Source organism: Candoia aspera, chromosome 6, assembly GCF_035149785.1.
Source record: "Candoia aspera isolate rCanAsp1 chromosome 6, rCanAsp1.hap2, whole genome shotgun sequence".
Taxonomy (NCBI): Eukaryota; Metazoa; Chordata; class Lepidosauria; order Squamata; family Boidae; genus Candoia; species Candoia aspera.
This window is the reverse complement of record NC_086158.1, coordinates 82,051,836-82,071,844: the sequence shown is the minus strand read 5'-3', so window position 1 is coordinate 82,071,844 and position 20,009 is coordinate 82,051,836. Positions and strand designations below refer to the sequence as shown.

Sequence of the window (20,009 nt, the reverse complement as noted above, 5' to 3'; positions counted from 1 at the left end):
TGAAGAAAAAAAATGTCTTTAATAGGGTAGAAAGTACAAGTAGTTTCTGTCAGAGATACACTCTGGCTCACAACAGTCAGTACTTAGGGTTTTTCAAGTCCTAGCTCTCAAAGAAGAGATCTGTCTAGCTTCACTCTAAATACAAGAAACTCATATGAAGAATGGGTGATGACATTTGAAGTATGTCAGTGACATACAATGACATATATTGGCCAAGGTCAGTCAAGTTAATTTGATGCTGATGCCTGAGAAGTGCCTTATCCCTTCTGGCAATAACATTACAACAAAGATAAATTATGTAGTTAACCATTTATAGCAGTTTCATAGGTAGCTGCTTGACACTGCCTAATGGTAGGGCCAATTCTTGCCTTTTTTCCATGGTGAGGTATGATGAATCCTTCTCTTTAACAGCTCTGTTTTTGAGAGAATTGTTGCAATGTCTTCTGTTGTTGTGTGTACCCTGACAAGCTACACTTTACTAAACCTCATCCTTTTTAACCATACAAAACATTCCTATACTGTATGTACCTAGTAAAATATGAATGTACAGACTGTTCGGCATTACAGATGTGTTTAAGTAGAAATATCTGCTCAAGAACAAAAATTAAAGGAAAAAAGGAGATAATTAATGATGTGAAGAGACTATTCTGTTCAAATTGTTCTGTTTGCTTCATCCTGCTTGGTGATTACTTATCCTGTATACAAGCAAACTCTTCTGACACACCCCTTGAATAGGTTCATTGTTTTTAGTTTTTATTTGCATTTGATCATACGATGATACAATAAAGGTTTCATGTGGTTAGATTTTTCTTTTGTGACAAAAAGCACAGTACAGGTAGTCCTTGATTTTCGACCACAATTGGGACCAGAAGTTTAGTGACTAAGCGATGTGGTTGTTAAGTGAGGCATCATGTGACCGCACCTGATTTTACAACCTTTTTTGCTGCTGCTGTTAAGCCAATCACGTGGCCATTAAGTGAATCCAGCTTCCCCCAGTGATTTTGCTTGTTGGAAGCCGGCTGGGAAGGTTGCAAATGGCGATCATGTGACCCTGGGACACTGCAACCATCATGAATACATGCTGGTTGCCAGGCATCCAAATTTTGATCAAGTGACCGTGGGGACGCTGCGACGGTCGTTGAGTGTGAGGGCTGGTTGTGAGTCACTTCTTTCAGTGCCGTTGATGAATGGTCATAAGTTGATGAATGGTCATAAGTTGAGGACTACCTGTATCCATTTGTCTTTTGTGACAAAAACAGAAATACCCAAAAAAGCCAAGCTAAATCCATGCCAGAGACTTTGGTGCTCTCAGCCACAGATGATCAAATTAACAAAAGTCTGCCTTATACTGCCTCAGCCTCCCCCCCAACCTTTTCACAGGGAATACCTTCACGAGACATGTAGTCTTGCAAATTAGACTGCAATCCTAAACACATTGTTTTTCTTTTGAGTTAACATGTAAGGTTGCAAAATTTCTACACTATGTTAAGGCCCTTTTCTTCTGAGCTTAACGTGTATGGTAAGGTTGCAAAATTTCGAGACTATGTTAAGGCCCAACTTCTAACAGCTAAAACTGCCACACAGTTACCTTCAGGTTTCTGACACCCCCGTCCCCCTTTTTATATACAGAGTAAGAGTTAGAACTGGAAGAAGAGGAAGATAAGTGAGGATTTGCAAATGGCATGTTTTCATTCACTCTGCTGAACCTACATATCTGCAGCTACCTGAAGGAGTCAAATATGGAGTCCTTGGTGCTCTCTGAGCCTTGTTGGCTCAACGAAGCTCAGAGAGCACCAAGGACTCCACAGTTCAACCCTGAGCTACAAATAATTAGCTTTGATTGGAATCAAATATGACACAGAATAAGATAAATGATGAAGGCTGTGCAGTGCTTTGGGTCTGATCTCCCAAAGGTGCTTGGGAGTGTATAGAAGCCCAATCTAGCATCTATCTGCAACCCCTTCAAGCAGTTGTGACTTCTCCCAGGATTACATGCCTTTTGGAGATGGAATCTGAAGTGCTACGCAGGCTTAGTCACTCCAGTAATAGAGAGTAGATCTTAGTGTATCTAAGTAGATCTTTACAGATCAGAGCAGAAACAAAAATGGTTCGATCTGACCTGTTAAAAATGACAGTCTTCCTAGGAACTGAAACCTTAGTGTTGCATGATGAGAAGCATTTTGCAACTGGCACTGCTGCCCTAGGCCGTTTCCTTGGTCAGAATCCACAAATGTAAGAAGGTGACACATCAGTAGCTGTAAACCAGTATTCTTCAAACTTGGCAACTTTAAGATGTGTGGACTTCAACTTCCAGAATTCCCCAGCCAGCATGCTGGCTGGGAAATTCTGGGAGTTGAAGTCCACACATCTTAAAGTTGCCAAGTTTGAAAAACACTGCTGTAAACAATTACACTATATCCTTATTCAGCAGTAATTAAACCACTAAAGGTGAGTTAGAGAACAAATGGCCATACTTTGTGAATTTTGTTTCCTATTTAAGAGATTTAACATACTGTTTAATGTAAGATTTAACCAGTTTTCTTGGTTTCAGTGTCATGTAAACTGCTCAGCCATTTTACAGACAAAATTATTCCTGCTCATTTATTCTCTTTTGTGCTGCCTTTAAAAACAAATACCCTTTATGGAGAAAAGATGAGAGAATCCTCTTCTATAAAGTAAGATATGAGTAGGTTACTTGTCTGCAACTGGTATAAAAGATACCGAGAAAACAGAATGTTCCGGAGTGTGGTGTGGGACTAGGAAAACTGACAGATTTAGGAAAGTATAATCAGGATTCTTAGTGTAACAATTAGATTGAGATGTTAATAAAAGGTGGGTTGCATATGCTGTGATTTACTTTATGTAATTTACAGTAGACGAGTAAAGGTAGCACTATAAATCATTTCCTGTATTTATTTATTGCAAAATCATGGTGGCTTGTAAAATTGAAAAAACTCTGCAGTGTAGTGTAAATATATAAATAATAAAACAAAGCTAATAAATCTGACAGGAACAACACAAAATTAAAACATCCACAGTGAAAAAAAATCACTTATCCCCTGAGATCAAATTAAATTATCATCAACATCATTATGCCTACCACAAATAACATAAAAACCCAAATAACTAAAAATAAATATATTCTAGAAATCTCACTGAATTCAACAGGGCAAATTCACTAACATTTAAGACCTCCTAAACTATTAAGTGAAGGACTAGGTATTCTGTATCTACTGCCTGTTTTTAATCCAATACTTGGACTAACAACAAGGAGCCAAGAATGACTAATCAATTACTTTTCCATCAAAAGGCATTATTCAGAAACAAATAACGGACAAAAGGCTAATGGGCAGATTCTGAAATGAACGAATTCCACCAATGTATGTTAGTGTTTTCAGCTGTACCTAAATAGTTAATTTCATATTCAAATAATAATCCTACTGGGCCGACAAAAACTGTGTACAGTTTGACACCAGTAATTGTATATTTTAATTTGTGCTAAAAATTCTTTCTAGGGAATATGCACTATTGAACTCATTAAGATTTACTTGCGGTAAGCATGTATTGAGTTGAACTGAGCTGGCAGAACATTAGGAGCTAATATTGATCATGGGAGTATTTAAAACCGGATTGAAAACATTAAATTTGCATTCTCAATGCTTGACATTCCTTGGTCTGGATGAAAACTCAGAAACTACCAATGTACTTCAAATGTCAGAAGTTCTTTGGAGTTTGCAGTACAGAAATATTGAAGAAAAGAAGGGAAGGAAAAGAAAGTAGAAAAGAAAGAAGTGAGATGCTTGCTTCTTTCCATATGATTTATACACATCCTTGGCTTGAATGTTCGGTATATGTACATGGAAGCTGTACCATCTTATGAAGACTAGATAGCTAGGAGGTGTCATAAAATGAGAAGCGAATACCACTTAACATAAAAAGTTTTACATGCATACTTTAGTATAAGTTTGCACCAGGTATTCCTTCACCTCCCTAACATGTGAATAAAATAATGCTAAACAAAACTCTTTTCCTGTTTTTGAATAAAGCAAAAGTATGCTTTACAAAACATCAAGGCAGATGACATTTCTGTGACTTGAACTTAACCCAGAGTTCATGGAATTGAAGTGATGCAGATGTACTATCCGTGAGGCAGTGATTATTTCATTCTGTTCTGGGACCCCACCCAAATCATCCATTGGAAATCTGCAAGGCAAAACTACCTACTTCCAGGTAAAAAAGTAGAATAAGCCAACTACAAAAGTGTATGAAGGACTATTATACTATCTAATTGGGCCAAAAATACAGTAGGTGCGAGACAGTAGAGCTTGTGTTTTCAGTACTGAATGAAAATAAGGAGGGAGTTTGGGGGGAACCTGAAACAACATCAAGAACTAATTCTGAGATGAAACTGAACTGCAATCTCAGATCACACAACCCATATTCTGTGCATAAACCTCAGACAACAATAACCCCCAAATTACAATTAATTAAACAATTACCCTTGTAAATCCAATCAAATATCTATCTTTATGAGTTCAGCATCTGATTATAGCTGAATGGCAATGAAATATTGATGCAGTCATTATGTATATCCCCACTTATGCTAACCTATAATAGCCTGAAGCTGGGTACCAAGTTGAGGATTTGAAACTGCTTTGAGCAACCAATATGCAACTTTTTCCCCCCGAACTGCCTCATAAATTTCAGCAGGCATCACAAATTTCATACAAGCAATGCACTTTTTATAATGAAGATGCAAATGCCTAAGCTTGTAAGAAAGTATAGGCAATAACACAGAGGTTGTTAAGCTTAAATATGGATTCAATATATTAACCCAGCATTTTCCAAACAAGTTTCCAGTTTCAGTACTAAATTGAACTAGGCAAATCTTCCTTATTTTTTCATGGCCACTTCTTCCTGACCCTGTCACTAGTGCTTTCAGTAATTCCCAAGTGCACTGCCAATTACCAAGTGTAATTTCATATAACCGTTGCCTACCGAGAGGGCTGGGTTGCCTTCATCCTCCACAGTGACCACCAGCTGATAGAATTGTTGTTGTTCACGGTCTGGAGGAGATGGGCGGGTGGCAATTTCTCCAGTCACTCTATCCATGCGGAAGGTCAGTTCTTCATTGCCATGGATGATGTAGTAGGACAGGACACTGTTGAGACCACTATCTCTGTCAGTTGCTCGTACCTGCGCCACAGCAGTCCCTCCGCCCACGTTCTGTGCAAATATTACAGTGGGGTTGGGGAGACAAGAGAATTGGGGGATGGGGGGAAGAAAATTAGGCCACACAAGAAGTAACTCTGCATTTTACATTAAATCTGAACCTAGGGTTTGACAAAGGCCAATATATATGATACTACAATAATGAGATTACTTCTCTTGTAATATGGTAGACTGGCTATTTTTATGGCAACCCTAAACCATTCAAGATGATCAATTGAACATTTCACCAAAACTGGAGTCCTGATCATAGGACACAGTAATGGGAAAAGAGCCCTAGCAGAAACAACATCTTACTTCTGACTCATTTTGTAAGCCAATGTCAACAGCTTTTTTCACAGGTAGAGAGCAAAGCCAGTCAAACTATAATCCAAGCAAACATTCAGCTAATCTCAACATATATATTTATAACCCTCATGAGATGTGGTGCTGGCTACCAGCTTGGTTGGCTTTGAAAAAGGATTAGATCAATTCATGGAAGTCATATGGATCAATGGCTATTAACCTTAATGGCAGTGTGACTACCACTGAAGACCATCTGCTGGGAGACCAGTGGGCATCCTTGTGCAGTTGGTTGGCCAGTGAGAGAACAGACTGCTAGACCAATCCAGCAGGGCACTGCTTATGTTCTTGTGAGCTCAATTCATGTGTTCTACAAACTAGTATGCTTCCTTTCAAGCACTCTGATTAAACTCCAATTCCAGCTGATGTGGCTCAAACATCATCAGTTCCTGAAGACATTGAGACATTCAGTGTTACTGACTGCAGGAAAAAGCCTGTTGGTGTGTTAGCAGCCATGCAAGTTAGCATCCTGTATTATCAATCTGAATAGTGTTGATGAGGACGGGGCTTCCTCAGAGTGCTCACATGGTGAATGATCCCATCTGATGCTCCCATGAGAATAGTACTGCATGATAAAGTTTGGAGAAATGGATGCATTTTTCCTTTGGATAAGTATATAAAGATAGCCTTATGCAGTAATCAGAATCTGTTTTTTTCATTAAGTTTCATTGCTTGATTATAAACATCCTGTTGTTGATACATTTCTGTAAAGGAACACATGTTCTGCAAAGGTGTAACCTTACAAGCTATAATTAGAATAAATTAAATTTTTTGGGTTTATCCAAACAGTGGCATTTCCCAAATCTCTTATGCACTTTTTCCATTGAGTAGAAAGGGGATTGCAACAATAACAGTATTGCTTACACAAATCTTATTTCTTTAAATTGGTCTTGAATGGGGACCATCTTAAATATGCAAAGGGATAGCAAATATCTAAGAAAAATTAAACTTTACTAGATCAGGGACTTCTACACCATAACATATGATGGAGCTACAGAAACAGTACAACCACTTTTGGGTAGAACAGTGCTGTACCAGGAGTGGTCAATGCAAAACTAACCAGAAAGAAATCCATGAACATTAGAGAGGCAAAAGTTGCTCCTCCAAAATGGAGGGAGAGAGGTTAATCCTCATGGCTGTAGAGAAATTGAAAAAAAATGTAATCTGCATCATTTTGGGCTCTGAATGAAGGCTTGCCTAGGTTTCTTCTAAGAGAAAAAATAAGTTATTATAACTCTTTTTGCTTTTCTCAGAATTCCTCAGGGATTTTTCCTCAGTATGACATAAATTTTTATTCTGGGCACTCAGAAAGCCTGTAACATTCAGCTGAACTTCAAGTTTAGGGTACCAGGGGGTATATGGCGTTGAAACTTGGTGCACCAAATATTGATATCCCTTGTTTTGCATTTATTTAGCTGGCATTATATTCAGTTGGCTTTTCTGGGAAGCTGTGACCTACAGTGCCTTTAATGAAGAACATTTTTCATCAATATTCTCAAATGCTACTGTACAAACAAGTAAGGATGGGTTGCACTGAAGTCAGACCCAGTTCCTTCTTCAGCATGAGCAATTTTCATTTGGGACGGGGCCATGAACCCATCTGTAGAAAGCTAGCAACCAGAAGAACTTCTTACCTCGTTAATGCTAACGTTGTATCCATGTTGGTTGATAATGACTGGAGGATTATCATTAACATCCAGGACATTGACTCTTAAGGTGTGCTCTTTCCTGTGAGCTGGGACACCTTGGTCTGCTGCTTGAATCTGAAAGGTAGATGGAACTTAGTGAAACTTAGATGGAATATTACAGTCTTGGACATGCTATTAAGGTGAGCAAAATGAGCAACTCAGGACAAGGGTACTTGTCTGTCAGCACCAGGACTCAACTCCTTTACTGAAATAAGCCAGTGCTTCACTTTTATTTATTTATGTTTATATTTATATATTTCAAATTTCGCCACTGCCCATCGTGCATGAAGTGACTCTGGGTGGTTTACAATTTAATATGTAGTCCTCAAATAGAGGACGTATCAAATATTAAACTGATAAGAACAGACACTACACTTGATTTTAGCCAAAAGGCCGAGAAGCGATGTTGGATGGATGGATGGATGGATGGATATATAGATATGAAGAAAACTCTATGCTGAGGATTATTAAGAAAACAATTGAAAATAGTATTGCACGTATCAAGCAACTTCATGATCATTCTTGGAATATTGCTATGCAGTTTTGGACAGCATTTCAAGCAGAACATAATAGAACTGGAGGAAAATGAAGAAAGGGATAAAAAAACCCATGGAAATGGATTAATGCCCTCATATTACATAGTTATAACATTGGAGGGGTTTTAGCACTAAGCTCCTGCATAGGAATTGTCTTCATGCTCTGCTTGTGCACTTTCTAGAGGTATCTGTTAGCTGCTGTAGAACTAAAATACTGGACTAGATACAGTATGTCACTGGGCTGCATCTCGCAGAGTCTTCATGTTCTACTACTTGAAATCTGGTGACTTACTCTGATTGCAGACCCCGTAAATGCATTTTTGAAGCTTCCAACTATGTGCCTCACTTTTTACTCCATCATGCTATATTCCTGCCAAAGAGAGAGCCTACAATGGCTTGGGATCACTTGATTCACTCATCTGCTTTTGTATTGAAACACAATAACTTTCTCTTCTCAGTTCACCTCAGATTAAGGACAGAGGGGGAAAAAAACCCCTATTAATTGCCTTCCTCCTTTCTTCACTACATATATTCCAGCTCATTATTTCCCCTTCTCACATTCACTATGTAGCAGCACTTGGATCAGTGCCAGCATCTAACACTTCCTTCCTTTCAGAAAAAGAAATGTGTTTTTGTCTTTTATTAGCTTTTTAATAAACTGTTTTATTCAAGTTCTGAAGTTTGTTTGCTTGTTTACATGGCCACCCATTTAACCAACAGTGAAAAAAAGATAAAACCACAATAAACATTTTAAATCAGTTAAAATCAAGGCCCTTGTAGGGCATTAAAGGTGACAACCGGTACATTAATTGGATCCAGTGGGAATTCGTGTAGGTCACCTAGCAGTGGTGTTAGATAGGCATGCCACAGTGTGATCAATATTGCACATGCTACCACATTCTGGACCAGCTGAAGCTTCCGAATGCTCTTCAAGGGCAGCCCCCTATACAGTGCATTGCAATAGTCTAATCAGGAAGTAACTAAGGCATGAGTAACCCTAAGCAGCACCTCCCAATCTAGAAATAGGCACACAAGATACACAATATGTGTGCAAAGGCCCTCCTGGCTATATCTGCACCTGCTCCTCAAGCAGGAGCCATGAGTCCAGAAGGACACTAGACTGCACACCAGATCTTTTCCTTGTACAAATTCTATCTCTGTGGTATAGGTAATAGAATTACTGAGCACATAAAATTCCACTTTGGAACAGAAGTTTGATACAAGATGTAACAACAATGGCTTCTAGAATTTCTGCTGGAAGTCAAGTTACAAAACAAATACATAACTCTTACCTGCCAAATAATTTAGCTATGTCTTTCAATCAAAATTATGTCTGAGTCTTTCATACCTGCATCATGAAAGGTATATTCCATGCTGTAATTCAAAATGCAAGATTTCCCCCTTTGTATAGGAATATGATATCAGCAACTAAAATAATTCAGCTATATGTAGATGGCACACTTGGGATTACAGAGTCTAAAGAGCAACAAGGGGGTGGCTCATCACATTCAGGCCAAACTACTTACTTGGACATCGCAAATGGCACTACTGCACAGTATAAAACTTGGATGACAGTCAGTTCCCAGTTACCTGTAAGATGTAGCGTTCTATTAGTTCCCGGTCCAATGGCCTTGCCACAAACACTTCTCCATAGGTGCTGTTGGTTGTACGAACTTCGAAAGCCCTGCCTATATTTCCCGATATTAGAGAAAAAACAACCTAAATAAAAAAATAAAAAGTATGGTGAAAGGGTGGATTAGAGGAAGTGTCAGCCCTCCCAGGTAGACCAGACAGGAAACCTGACCTAATTTTACTTTACTGTAAGGCCACATTAACAGAATCTTGCAAGTCTGAAAGTACAAATCTCCCGCTGTCTCTATTTATTGCCTGAGTAATTAGAATGGGTCCTTCCTGAATTTCTTTCTTTGGCTGTTACTCTGCTGCAGGCCCCTTTCTCTTTTATCTGATCGTTCTCTAGGCGGCATCTCTTCCCCATCTTCAAAGGTCGCCCTCACATTCCATCACAGGAAGTGAAGAAAATCAGTCCATTGGATAGAAGGGTGACAAGTTTATACTGTAGTATAATTGGTTCTTTTTCTTCTATGGCGTGACAAACCAAGTTCTGTCCTCAGTTATACTTCTAACTCTTAGCCAAGAATTTAGTTGTTTTGTATGAGTGTACTGGATCGGTGTATATACACAACTAAAAATAAAGGCTGGGTTTTGTAAAACACTGTTAGGAAAAAAATAATATTGGATACCTATGTAAGTGTAGATGAGGCTCAATTAGGCTGGATAGTGAAGCAAAACCAATATGTAAATAATCTAAAGAGATAACAAGTGAGCTTGTGAATGCTATTTTTATGTTTGGAATGAATATCACTCAGTAGATATTCTCTGAATTCAAAATGAAGTGTATGAAAACATTTTACCCATTAAGAATGAAACTTTTGGGTGTTCACAGCAACCTCAGGTAGCAAATTAAAGGAAAAAAATGTACCACACCTTAAACGCAGAGTGCTTCCTGTTTAATATTGAAAGGACTTCCTTTTGGTACATTGAGGTGATAAAAAAAGCTTCATCTGGGGTTTTCTTTTCAGCTTTTTCAAGCCCATTGTCCTAAGTCAGCTGTTAAGCAGCTTCTTGGCACCAGAGGAAATTGTTTTAGATGCTGTTTTTTCCTATGTTATTTAACAACCACCTGGCTAGCCATTGCCCTAAGCTACATGGAGGCTGAGCTATCTCACTTTCTAAGACTAAGAAGTTACACAGGGCCAAAGGGAAGAAGAACATGAGGTTTTATATTTTATGAGATGGGGCGTGACTCATTCATTGCTGGCCAGTGGTGAATGCTGTGAGCTCCAGAAATATTTAGTGCTGTTTTCGCCAGCAGCAGGAAATTTGCTTTTACATAGTCCCCTCAAAGGAAGAACAGATGGACTGAAGAAACAGTGTTGATGAAGACATGTATTGAGCCAGTAAAAAGAATGAAGTTGTCATTTCAACCTTGTGTATTTGAGGAGGATGAGGAATAGAAGTCCAGGACAACATTTCTCCTCTTCTGGTGCCAACAATGTGGTGCCCATGGGAGCAAGTGGTATATTGTCTATGACCTTTTGCATTTCATCTGGTCTCAAGAGAAATCTCTGAACTGGCTGCATATATTAAGTTCTTTTTTAAACCACACTTTATTTGAATTCAATAACCTTGGGTTTTTCAGAGCATCTATTCTTCTCAATGACAATCAGAAATCATAACGGAATTAATGTAAATTCTAGTGTATTTTGTTTTTGAGTGGGTGGCTGAGCCAATAGGGGAGAAGGCTGAAGGTCTCAAATTTCTTCTCGTAGAAGCTCTGAGTCTTCACAACCTGGCCATACCTCCTGCTCTGAAATAGCAGTTTGGTAGTTCCTGCTGTCACTATCTTCCAGAGGGTGCTTCACTTGATGTCCACACTGCAACACTAGTGTGTGAGAGAGACAAGGATCTCACAAGTTGTGCTGGTGATTAACATGTAAAAATGAAAAAAGCAAAATAATTTTAACAGTTCTACTCCTAGCTATGCAATGTAGGTGTGTCTGAATAGATGATTCAGTCCTTCCTTCCTTCCTTCCTTGAGAAATATATCAGAGATAAACAAAATCAAATTTTATTTTAAAGAAGTCAAAACATCAACATGTTTACAAAGTGTTAAAATGAATACAGAAATTAGGAGAATACATTCCAGGTCTGCCTGAAAGAAAGGAACTGAAATGCACCAGGCAGGTGACAGGATGGCACTTGTGTGCTACAAATAGCTCATTGTTTGCCCTAAAGTCTTACAAAGAAAGGGGCTGATTAGATATTTCAAATTAATATTGCAGATCATAAGAAAATTCTAGAGAACGTGTGGTATCTTCATACCCATCCTGATAGAGGGATAAAAGGCGGAGTTTGCGAAGTCAATTTAACTTGCACAGAAAAGTAAGAACCTTAGACTTGGACTAAACAAACAAATAGATGAAAAAATCACACTCAAGTTCCTGGCTGTTTTTTATCCCCTTTTCTACAGAATCAGCAGTACTGAAAGCATCTTTTCCTTTTGCTTCCTGGACTTTGCACTTCTAGAAAATTTTAAGGGCTGGAAAATAAACTTGTTCTTTAATCAGAGGCTGAAGAAAGGTGGTAAACCCCACAGCTTCTCTGGACATCTTCCTTAGTTTTAAAAGGACTAATCTTGTTTTCCCAGCAGGAGGAGGACCTGAAGTCACCTGGTTTGTGCATTCCTATTTATGGGGATTGTTTGGGCCTGCACCTTGCTCTTCCAAATACATATGTACATATATACATACTTAAACCACAGTATTAAAATGTAGCATAAATTTAAAACATAGAATTATAATGGACCTTGAAATAAGTGGAATAAGCAAAATATGACAAGCTACCTCTTGCTATCACCTAGGAATTGTACACTATAGATTTGATACAGCCTAACAGACTCTCATCTAGAGATGTACATTTTGTGAGCCAGGAGTGACACTTTTAAAGAGCAGGTAACCTAGGATAAATTGAGTTTTGTACTCTCAGCTTGCTGTACCCAAGGAAATAAAGTATCTTTATAGTACAAGGGTAAGTCACTTTTCATAAATTTGTGATGCTTCCTTCACAGCTATTTATGTGATCATGAACACTGTGCATATCTAGCTGGAAAAGACCACAAGACTGAAGTAGGATGTATGAAATAAAAATGAAACTAACTTGTTATAACAACCAGGAAAAGAAAACAGGATTATAAATAATCAGAGTCATACGTTACTAATAAACTCTGCAGTTTTTCATAAGTAACCTTCATTTTTTTTAGGCAGAAACTAAGCATCCTTACTTCTAATCTTGTGAACAAAGCACCTATCAAGGAAATGGGGGAAAAAAGGATAACCCATACCATTTCAATACCCCTTGCTACAATTTAGGAACTGTATATTGTGAAGCTATGTAGTCGCAGCTACCTGCCCGTTGTTTCCTGCATCAGGGTCTCTGGCTAAAACCAGAGCTATTCGACGTCCAACAGGGCTGTCCTCTGCTACGCTCACAGAAGAGTCCGAAGTAATGTCAAATTGTGGGCTGTTGTCATTCTCATCCAATATGGTGATAGTAACCTGTCCAGTGGAAAAGGTGAGTATGAATAATACTTTTTTAGGCTGGAGGCAAAGAAGCCTTACAGAGAATTGATGACAAGCTACCAATGAATTTGTTCTAAGCCAGCTTCTATATACTGCAGCGGAACTGAAGTGCCCCTGAAATCTACAAAACTTGTCCCCTGAATCCGTGATTTCCACCATCCCTAAAAATCAAATCATAACACTTTACTTTTACATACACTTTCACACAGCTTTCCTAGCAAAATTATTACACTTTTAGGATCATTTGAAGGTATCAACTACATCAAAAGGTGGGAGCTCTTATTTCAAAGATTAGTACTTCCTTTATTTAGACTGAAAAAATAGTAATAACTGAATCTAATATTTGTTTAACTTGGGAAATTCACTCTAGTTTCAGCAAGGCTTATTTCAAGGGTGGATAGGATAGCAATCTGGCTGCTTGCAAATAATTCTAATGTAAGGGTCCCTCTAATAAGCCCACAAATGGACAAACTTCTCATTTAATATGGAGGGTCCACACCTGGCTTCCCTGGTGCTATCATATAAACTAATTGGTGTGAGTTCAGCAATACTTGGAAAGAAATAATGAGTTCATGAAACTGTCACAGCCACAAAGGGTTTTCACTGTACTGTGTGAACCATCTCTTAATAACTGCACTAAAGTGTTAGGCTGCTAGGGATGTTTCACAGCCGCAGACGTAAGTTAAGAATCAATCAGAGATAATTTTCAGCCAGTAGCTAAGGAAATGCTCTCATGTCTAAAAATAACTGCATTTGTAAACACACCCTACTCAAAGGAGGAGAATATGGGTGTATTTATAAGACTTTATTTGGCTAAAGGCTTCAGAGATAGGATTAGCCAACATAGCTGGCTTCTGGAGAAAAGCTCAGAACCTCTTTGTCTTTCTTTCACTGGAAGGGGTTGTGACAGACCTTTTCCTCTCCTTGCTAAAACTAGTATCTCAATAAAGGTCATGTTCAGATATCTGCATGTATCGATGTCTGCAGTAGTCCACACCCAAGGCCTGACTTTCCACTTCACCAGGTGCAGTTCAGTGTTCTGATGGTTCTCTACAAACCCATTCATGCTTAGGGCCTCAATATTAGTGGAACTCCTTCCCTCTAATTATTTCTGCCCATCCTCTAAGATCAGAGAAGGTTTGCATACTCCCATCCCATAAAACAATGACACCTTATGGGATCCAGAAGGCATGCTTTTTCTGTCCCTGTCCCTGTCCTTTGAAGCAGCATCCCCCCACCCCACCCCACCCCACCCTACCCTACCCCATGGTCCATATGGCCCTGACATGGCTGTCCTTTAGGAAGGTCTTAAAGACCTGGCTTTTCTCATAATCACCGTGTCAGGAGAGATGGTATATATACCCAGTAGAAAGTTACGTTCAATGAGTGTGGTAGATTTTGGCGATGCCATTCGTTCTCAGGACGGAGGGGGCACATTCCAAGGAGGTGGAGGAGATAAGCAGAGGCACAGCCCGGGAGGCCATGGTGGGAAAATGAAGAGGTTCAAGATAGCCCCACCCTAGACCTTTCCCAGGTTATTTCCCCTCAGGTTAGTTAGAGTAGCTTTAGTCTGGCAAGATTCTTTCTGTATGGTGTGAGCAAATAAAGAACTGGAGTTTGAATGGACTGACTCTTTGTTGTTCTTGGGTTGGGCCTGACAATGAGTTTGTCTTCCCCAGGCATGGTTGTTTTATTATCCTGATTCTTTCGTATTTATATATTGATGTTTTTAACCAACTTGTAAACTGGCCAGAGTTGCTTGGCAGTTAGGTGGCCTTAGAAATTGAATGAGTGTGAAATTGGTATAAGCAGGAGCCTCCTGGAAGACATATTACAAGTACATCTTAGGCTATCCATTGGTCAGTTTTAATTTTCAGTTTCTTTCTAGGAATCACCCTAGATCAGTGTTTCTTAACCTTGGCAACTTTTAAAATGTGTGGACTTCAACTCCTAGAATTCCTCTGCCAGCACGCTGGCCAGGGAATTCTGGGAGTTGAAGTCCATGAATCTTAAAGTTGCCACAGTTGAGAAACACTGATCTAGGGTGATTCCTAGAAAGAAACTGAAAATTAAAACTGACCAAGCCACTGCCCTAGATTAGTTCTCCTACTAAATAATCTCCCTTAGTAAACAGTTTTTTAAGTATTTGCAGTGTTCCCTAATGCATGCATTTTTATGCCATTTTCTCTAATGCATGCATTTTTATAACCATTTTTTATTAGCGAGTCACCCTGGAAAATTTGGAAAAGTGTGACTATTAACATGTAAATGCATTTTGTTTCCTTTAGATTTGGGAAATATAACTGAGTGCTTTCTTTTCATTTATATGTAATCCTCTCATATTTCTTAGGAAGATAAAAGGAAGCTTTGGAAAGGAGACCTAATTTTCTTTTCAGGCATACAAGCAAGAGCACCCAGAGATGAGGTAAAAAAAAAATCAAGATGGCTGCAACCATGTGATTGAAGCTCCACCCCTTTTTAAAGTGGGATGTGCATGCCATCTTGACTCCTTTTAATTCTGCTGTGGATGTTTGTGTGGGGCCTAGTCTGAAAGAGTTGACGAAGGATTTCTTTCAAGCTTCTGCTCTGCAGGATTGGAAGTACAGATCCCTGTTTGTCAAAGTGAGTTATATTTTTGCAGCACAAATTAGAAGAGCTGCTTCTCTACTTCAGAACTGAACAGCTGCAGCTGCTGAAATGAACAGCTGCTTGAACAGTCAACCTGTCTTTAATCCATCTCAATTCCATCCATTGTTAAGTCTTTTTTCAGTTGTAGTATCTTTTTTAGATCAAGAATCAAAGACACAGGATGGTGCCATCATGCTTTTACGTACCGCAACACTGACTTTTCACATTGAAGAAGGGCTGAAAGAAACATATCCTTCCATACACACTTACTGCTTGGGAGAACTGTAAGAACATATTTAAGGGATAAAATCCCAGCATTTAGGAGGATCCTTCCAAGAATACACATGGACATACAAATAATTTGTTTAGTTCATTTCCTGAGATTGGGGGCCTTTTTCATAATACAAGGCAATCTAAAGAAATTTAGAATAATGGCATTTGTATTTGAAAGCAACTCTGCCCTCCTGCCTATCTGACTCCTAGCTCAGTTTCATTTCTGTTTGAACCTGGCAGGCTGCAGACCTTGGACCAATAAATGATGCCCACCAGCTAATACGTTCTGCATACTACACCACACCAGTCATTGAAGCCTTTAGCAAACTGCAAAAATGAAAACAGTACAAAAAACATAAAAACAGCAGCCAAGGAAGGATGAGTACAATGGGAAAATAAACATTCTTACCTTCTATTTGACAGAAGCACAAAATTGAACACAGAGAAGAAAAGAAATAAAGAGTGATTAGATTTCTATCCTTTAAACAGGAAGCTTAAATTCAGTGATTTGGGGAAAATGATCATGGGTCAAAGATGTAGATTCAATGAACAGTGTAAAGAAATTATTGATTAGTTCTTGGTTGTTGCTTTATCAGTCTCTCCTTAATCATCTAACAATCTCTTTGGCCACTTATTGATACATTTTTCAACCAAACTTAACACTCAGCACTCTCTGTGTGTGCTGATGCATTCCAGATGATAACCTTTATTTTCCTGGAAGCTATTATTTATCCAAAGTGGGAAGCTACCTTTCATATGGGCCCCAGACCCACATCTTCGCATTGTACCATTCTTGCACATATTCCCTTTCTCCATCTCCACACCAGCATTTATGTTAGCAGGTATCACATGTTTGCATTTTTAGTTAAAAGTAGTGAAAGGTGAGAAAAAGAAACGTAAAGGTAGGGTGAAAACAGAAATTGGCCATCTTGTCCTTTTTTATGAAGAGAAGATTCTAAGATAATTTTAGTCCATGTGTTTTGAGTGTGTGTTTTCTTGAATGGGAAGAAGAAAACCATCCTGAGTTCTAAAAATTCTATCAATAAGACATACAGTATGTAGGAAAGAATAATAGAATATGTGAACAAGAATCTCCTGGAAGATAATAATATCTGGACTAAACACAAATTACGTTTGAAATGCTTTAAGGGTAGAACGATTTCATAAAAATCGCATCACTTGATATTCAGGAAAAAACAGTTCTGAAGTATATGAATCAAAACAAAGAAATCCAGTATAAAATGTGTATGATTAAGAAAGTAAATCAATCAATACTTTACAGAAAATAATTCAACCCAACTATCTTTCTGTTCGATAAAGCCTTAAAGAAGTACTAAAATGTACTAAATCTTCATAGGCGGGTGGGTGTAGGGCTAAAAGATAGTAGTTATTTTTTTTTAAGCCAAGGAAAAAGTAATGAATGATAGCTAAGAATGATGGTACATCATAACATAGTGTGATTCTAAGGATATTCGGTGCCTTCAGGAACACAGCCATGAAGAACCTTGTTACTGTGTGACAAGAGCTTTAAAGTGGAAAAAGAAAGGAAAAGAGAAAACTTCAGTCATCTTGCATATACCATTCCTCCACAACCATCTTAGAAGTTTCTTACTGTCTTCCCATCTCCAAAACAAAGCAGATACCTTCCATGTCTGGGGGATGAATGGCCTCACAATAGCAGGTTGAAATTTTAGCTAAGCACAGGGAAAACAAAGACACACTTATCCTTGGAGAGAATAGTCAGTTCCTCATCTTCTCACACTACAAAGAGAAAGGAACACAACAAAAACAGCTCACCACAGTCGAGTCGAGCTTTGGGCTTCCATCATCTGCCACAACAGTCAAGGTGTAAACATCACCCTTTTCTCGATCCACCCGTCCTCTGACTGTAATCACACCCTGCCAGGAAAAAATAAAAATATATAGGCCAGGGATTCCCAAAGTCAGATTAAGTTCATGGATAAAAGAAATTCACCAGTAAATTACTTACAGTGATTCCATTTATTTTGAACAAGGACAAAGCTTGAGTATTAGTATTTGGGTCAAACTTGTATGTGATCTGGTTAAGGTTGTCAATGGAGCGGGCCTGAACTCGTAGCACTTCAGAACCCAAGGGGATGTTCTCTGTGATGGTTGCTTCATATGTGATGTTTGAGAACTGCACAGCCTCATCTAATTCATTAAGGAGACTGACGTAAATGCTGCAGAATCCTTGGTTTTGGGGTGGTGCTTGATCTGTGGCTGAAACGTTCATTAAGTAGCTGGTTTTCGTCTCATAGTCCAGATAGTCAATTGTGGTAATGAGGCCAGTGCTCTCATCAATTTCAAACTTCCCCTCAGATCCTGAGATGATTTTGTAATTCACTAGACCTCCATTTCCTAGAGAGGGAGAGGGGAAAAAGTGATTAGAAGGTATGTGGGTGGTTGTAATATAAGCCATGGGTCCCAAATGAGTGTTCACCAATCCCAGTGAAGAAACCCAACTTCTGTTCAAAATTCCTTCAAAGTTCCAAAACTTTTGTGCCCTTTTAGTTCTCCATAACAATTGAGTGTTGTTGCAACATTGTCTGGATTAGTTGCATTATTCCTGCAGCCTGCCAATCCTCTTTGTTGCCAATTGTTCCTTTGTAGCTGTGGTTTCTTTTTGACTACCAAACTGATATATTCTGAAGAAACCAATGGGTTTTGCATGATCAGGATTTCTCCACTCAATGGGATTGCTCACAGTCTAGAGCACAACTCTGGCATTTTTGACAGACTTCCACTCATTGAGTCTGATGAACCTGCACTGATTGGTTCTCAGTTACCCGTGGTTGCAGCTGTTGGAGGAAGACTGAGATTTTCAAAGGCTCAAATAGTAGGTTTTAATCCTTAGCTGAGAGCTCAATTCCCTTTACCCAAATTCTCTTTCAGCCTTTCTGCCTTATCTTGGTGCTACTGCCTGCTCTAACTGCTTGTAGTTTGAAGGTCTTTTGAAACTCCTAGCTTTCCACTTGCATTAACTCCCCTGATCAGATGTTTGCATTTAGAAAAAAAAGAGAATTTTCCAGAAGAAGAGCATCACTGTATCCCTGGCGTTGTCTCAGTTATCAGGAAATTGCACTTTCCAGATGTTCCAGATGCACTTTCTGCATTTCCTTCCTTTTGCATCACTTCCTTCCTTTTTCTTCATCTATGTTGCCACTCTATTCCTGAGTACTCCAAACCCCATAGCAATGCCTGTTTGGATAGTCTACCCCACAACACTCAATTTCTACCACTGCATTCTGGTTTTTTTAAAAAAATAATTCTATTTGTTTAAATGATGAAATCCAAAGGAAAGAAGTACATAGAGTTAATGCAGTGAAGGAAAAAAAACCCCTCTAAATATATTATAGTAATTAAAATGTACTAAACGTAACCAAAAACAACAAAAAAGCAACCCTAATTAACAGGAAGTAAGATTCAATTGAAAGTAATTGGAGTTCAACTAACACTTAATTCTTTAAGGAATCCATTGGGGGAATCTATTATTGCTTTTGCCTCAGCAAAAAAGAGACTTAGAGACTCTAATTTTACGCAGTTGGAACAGATGGTTAAGGACTCACTTTAGTTGTATGCCAAAAATCCCATGGGTGAATCATACCAAGCATTTACAGCAACAAAGTTTAAATTGGGGCTTTCACATTCAAAACAAATGGACTACTCTTTGAAATGTATTAACCAGAAATATTGGGAATCAGGAAAATAAGCTGAGAAGTTATTGGCTGTCATTTGAAGCAACAGAAACAAAGACTTGGAATTCAGATTAATGATGGACAATTATTTACAGAATCTACTAATCTAGTTTTATGATTTTTATACTCTACCAATGAGAGCTTTACAGATTTGTTTCCCCTTGCAAGAAAGGCTTAACTGCAGATCTAAATTATGGTCTCCTCCAATTCTTGGTGATGCTGGGGTTTTGAGAAAGCCACTTTAGAGACAAACCGCAAGTGTGTGACCTGGTCCTACAGAGAGGTTGGAGTAAAGCCCATGATATTCTAATGGTGGCCATTGTGGTAGGCCTTTTACATTTTACAACAGTTTTATTAACATCCCTTCTGGAGTTAGTATGCTAGTGTGCACCTTTAATTAATTCCTTTTAAGATAGGTACTGAAGCAGAGAGACTCCC

General features: G+C 38.6%; 1 protein-coding gene and 1 pseudogene across 1 annotated transcript in view; both read right to left on the bottom strand.

Moving 5' to 3' along the window:
- The window catches only part of CDH23 (cadherin related 23), a 537,138-nt gene that overhangs the window by 86,994 nt on the left and 430,135 nt on the right, over nucleotides 1–20,009 (bottom strand). The window contains exons 30-36 of the mRNA XM_063307837.1: nucleotides 17,846–18,234; nucleotides 17,653–17,754; nucleotides 16,265–16,267; nucleotides 12,781–12,930; nucleotides 9,386–9,514; nucleotides 7,206–7,334; nucleotides 4,999–5,226 (exon numbers count right to left, since the gene is read on the bottom strand). Of these exons, the coding sequence (XP_063163907.1) occupies nucleotides 4,999–5,226; nucleotides 7,206–7,334; nucleotides 9,386–9,514; nucleotides 12,781–12,930; nucleotides 16,265–16,267; nucleotides 17,653–17,754; nucleotides 17,846–18,234 (1,130 nt within the window). The remainder of the gene's footprint in view (nucleotides 1–4,998; nucleotides 5,227–7,205; nucleotides 7,335–9,385; nucleotides 9,515–12,780; nucleotides 12,931–16,264; nucleotides 16,268–17,652; nucleotides 17,755–17,845; nucleotides 18,235–20,009) is intronic.
- LOC134500584 (U2 spliceosomal RNA) lies at nucleotides 7,558–7,664 on the bottom strand (annotated as a pseudogene).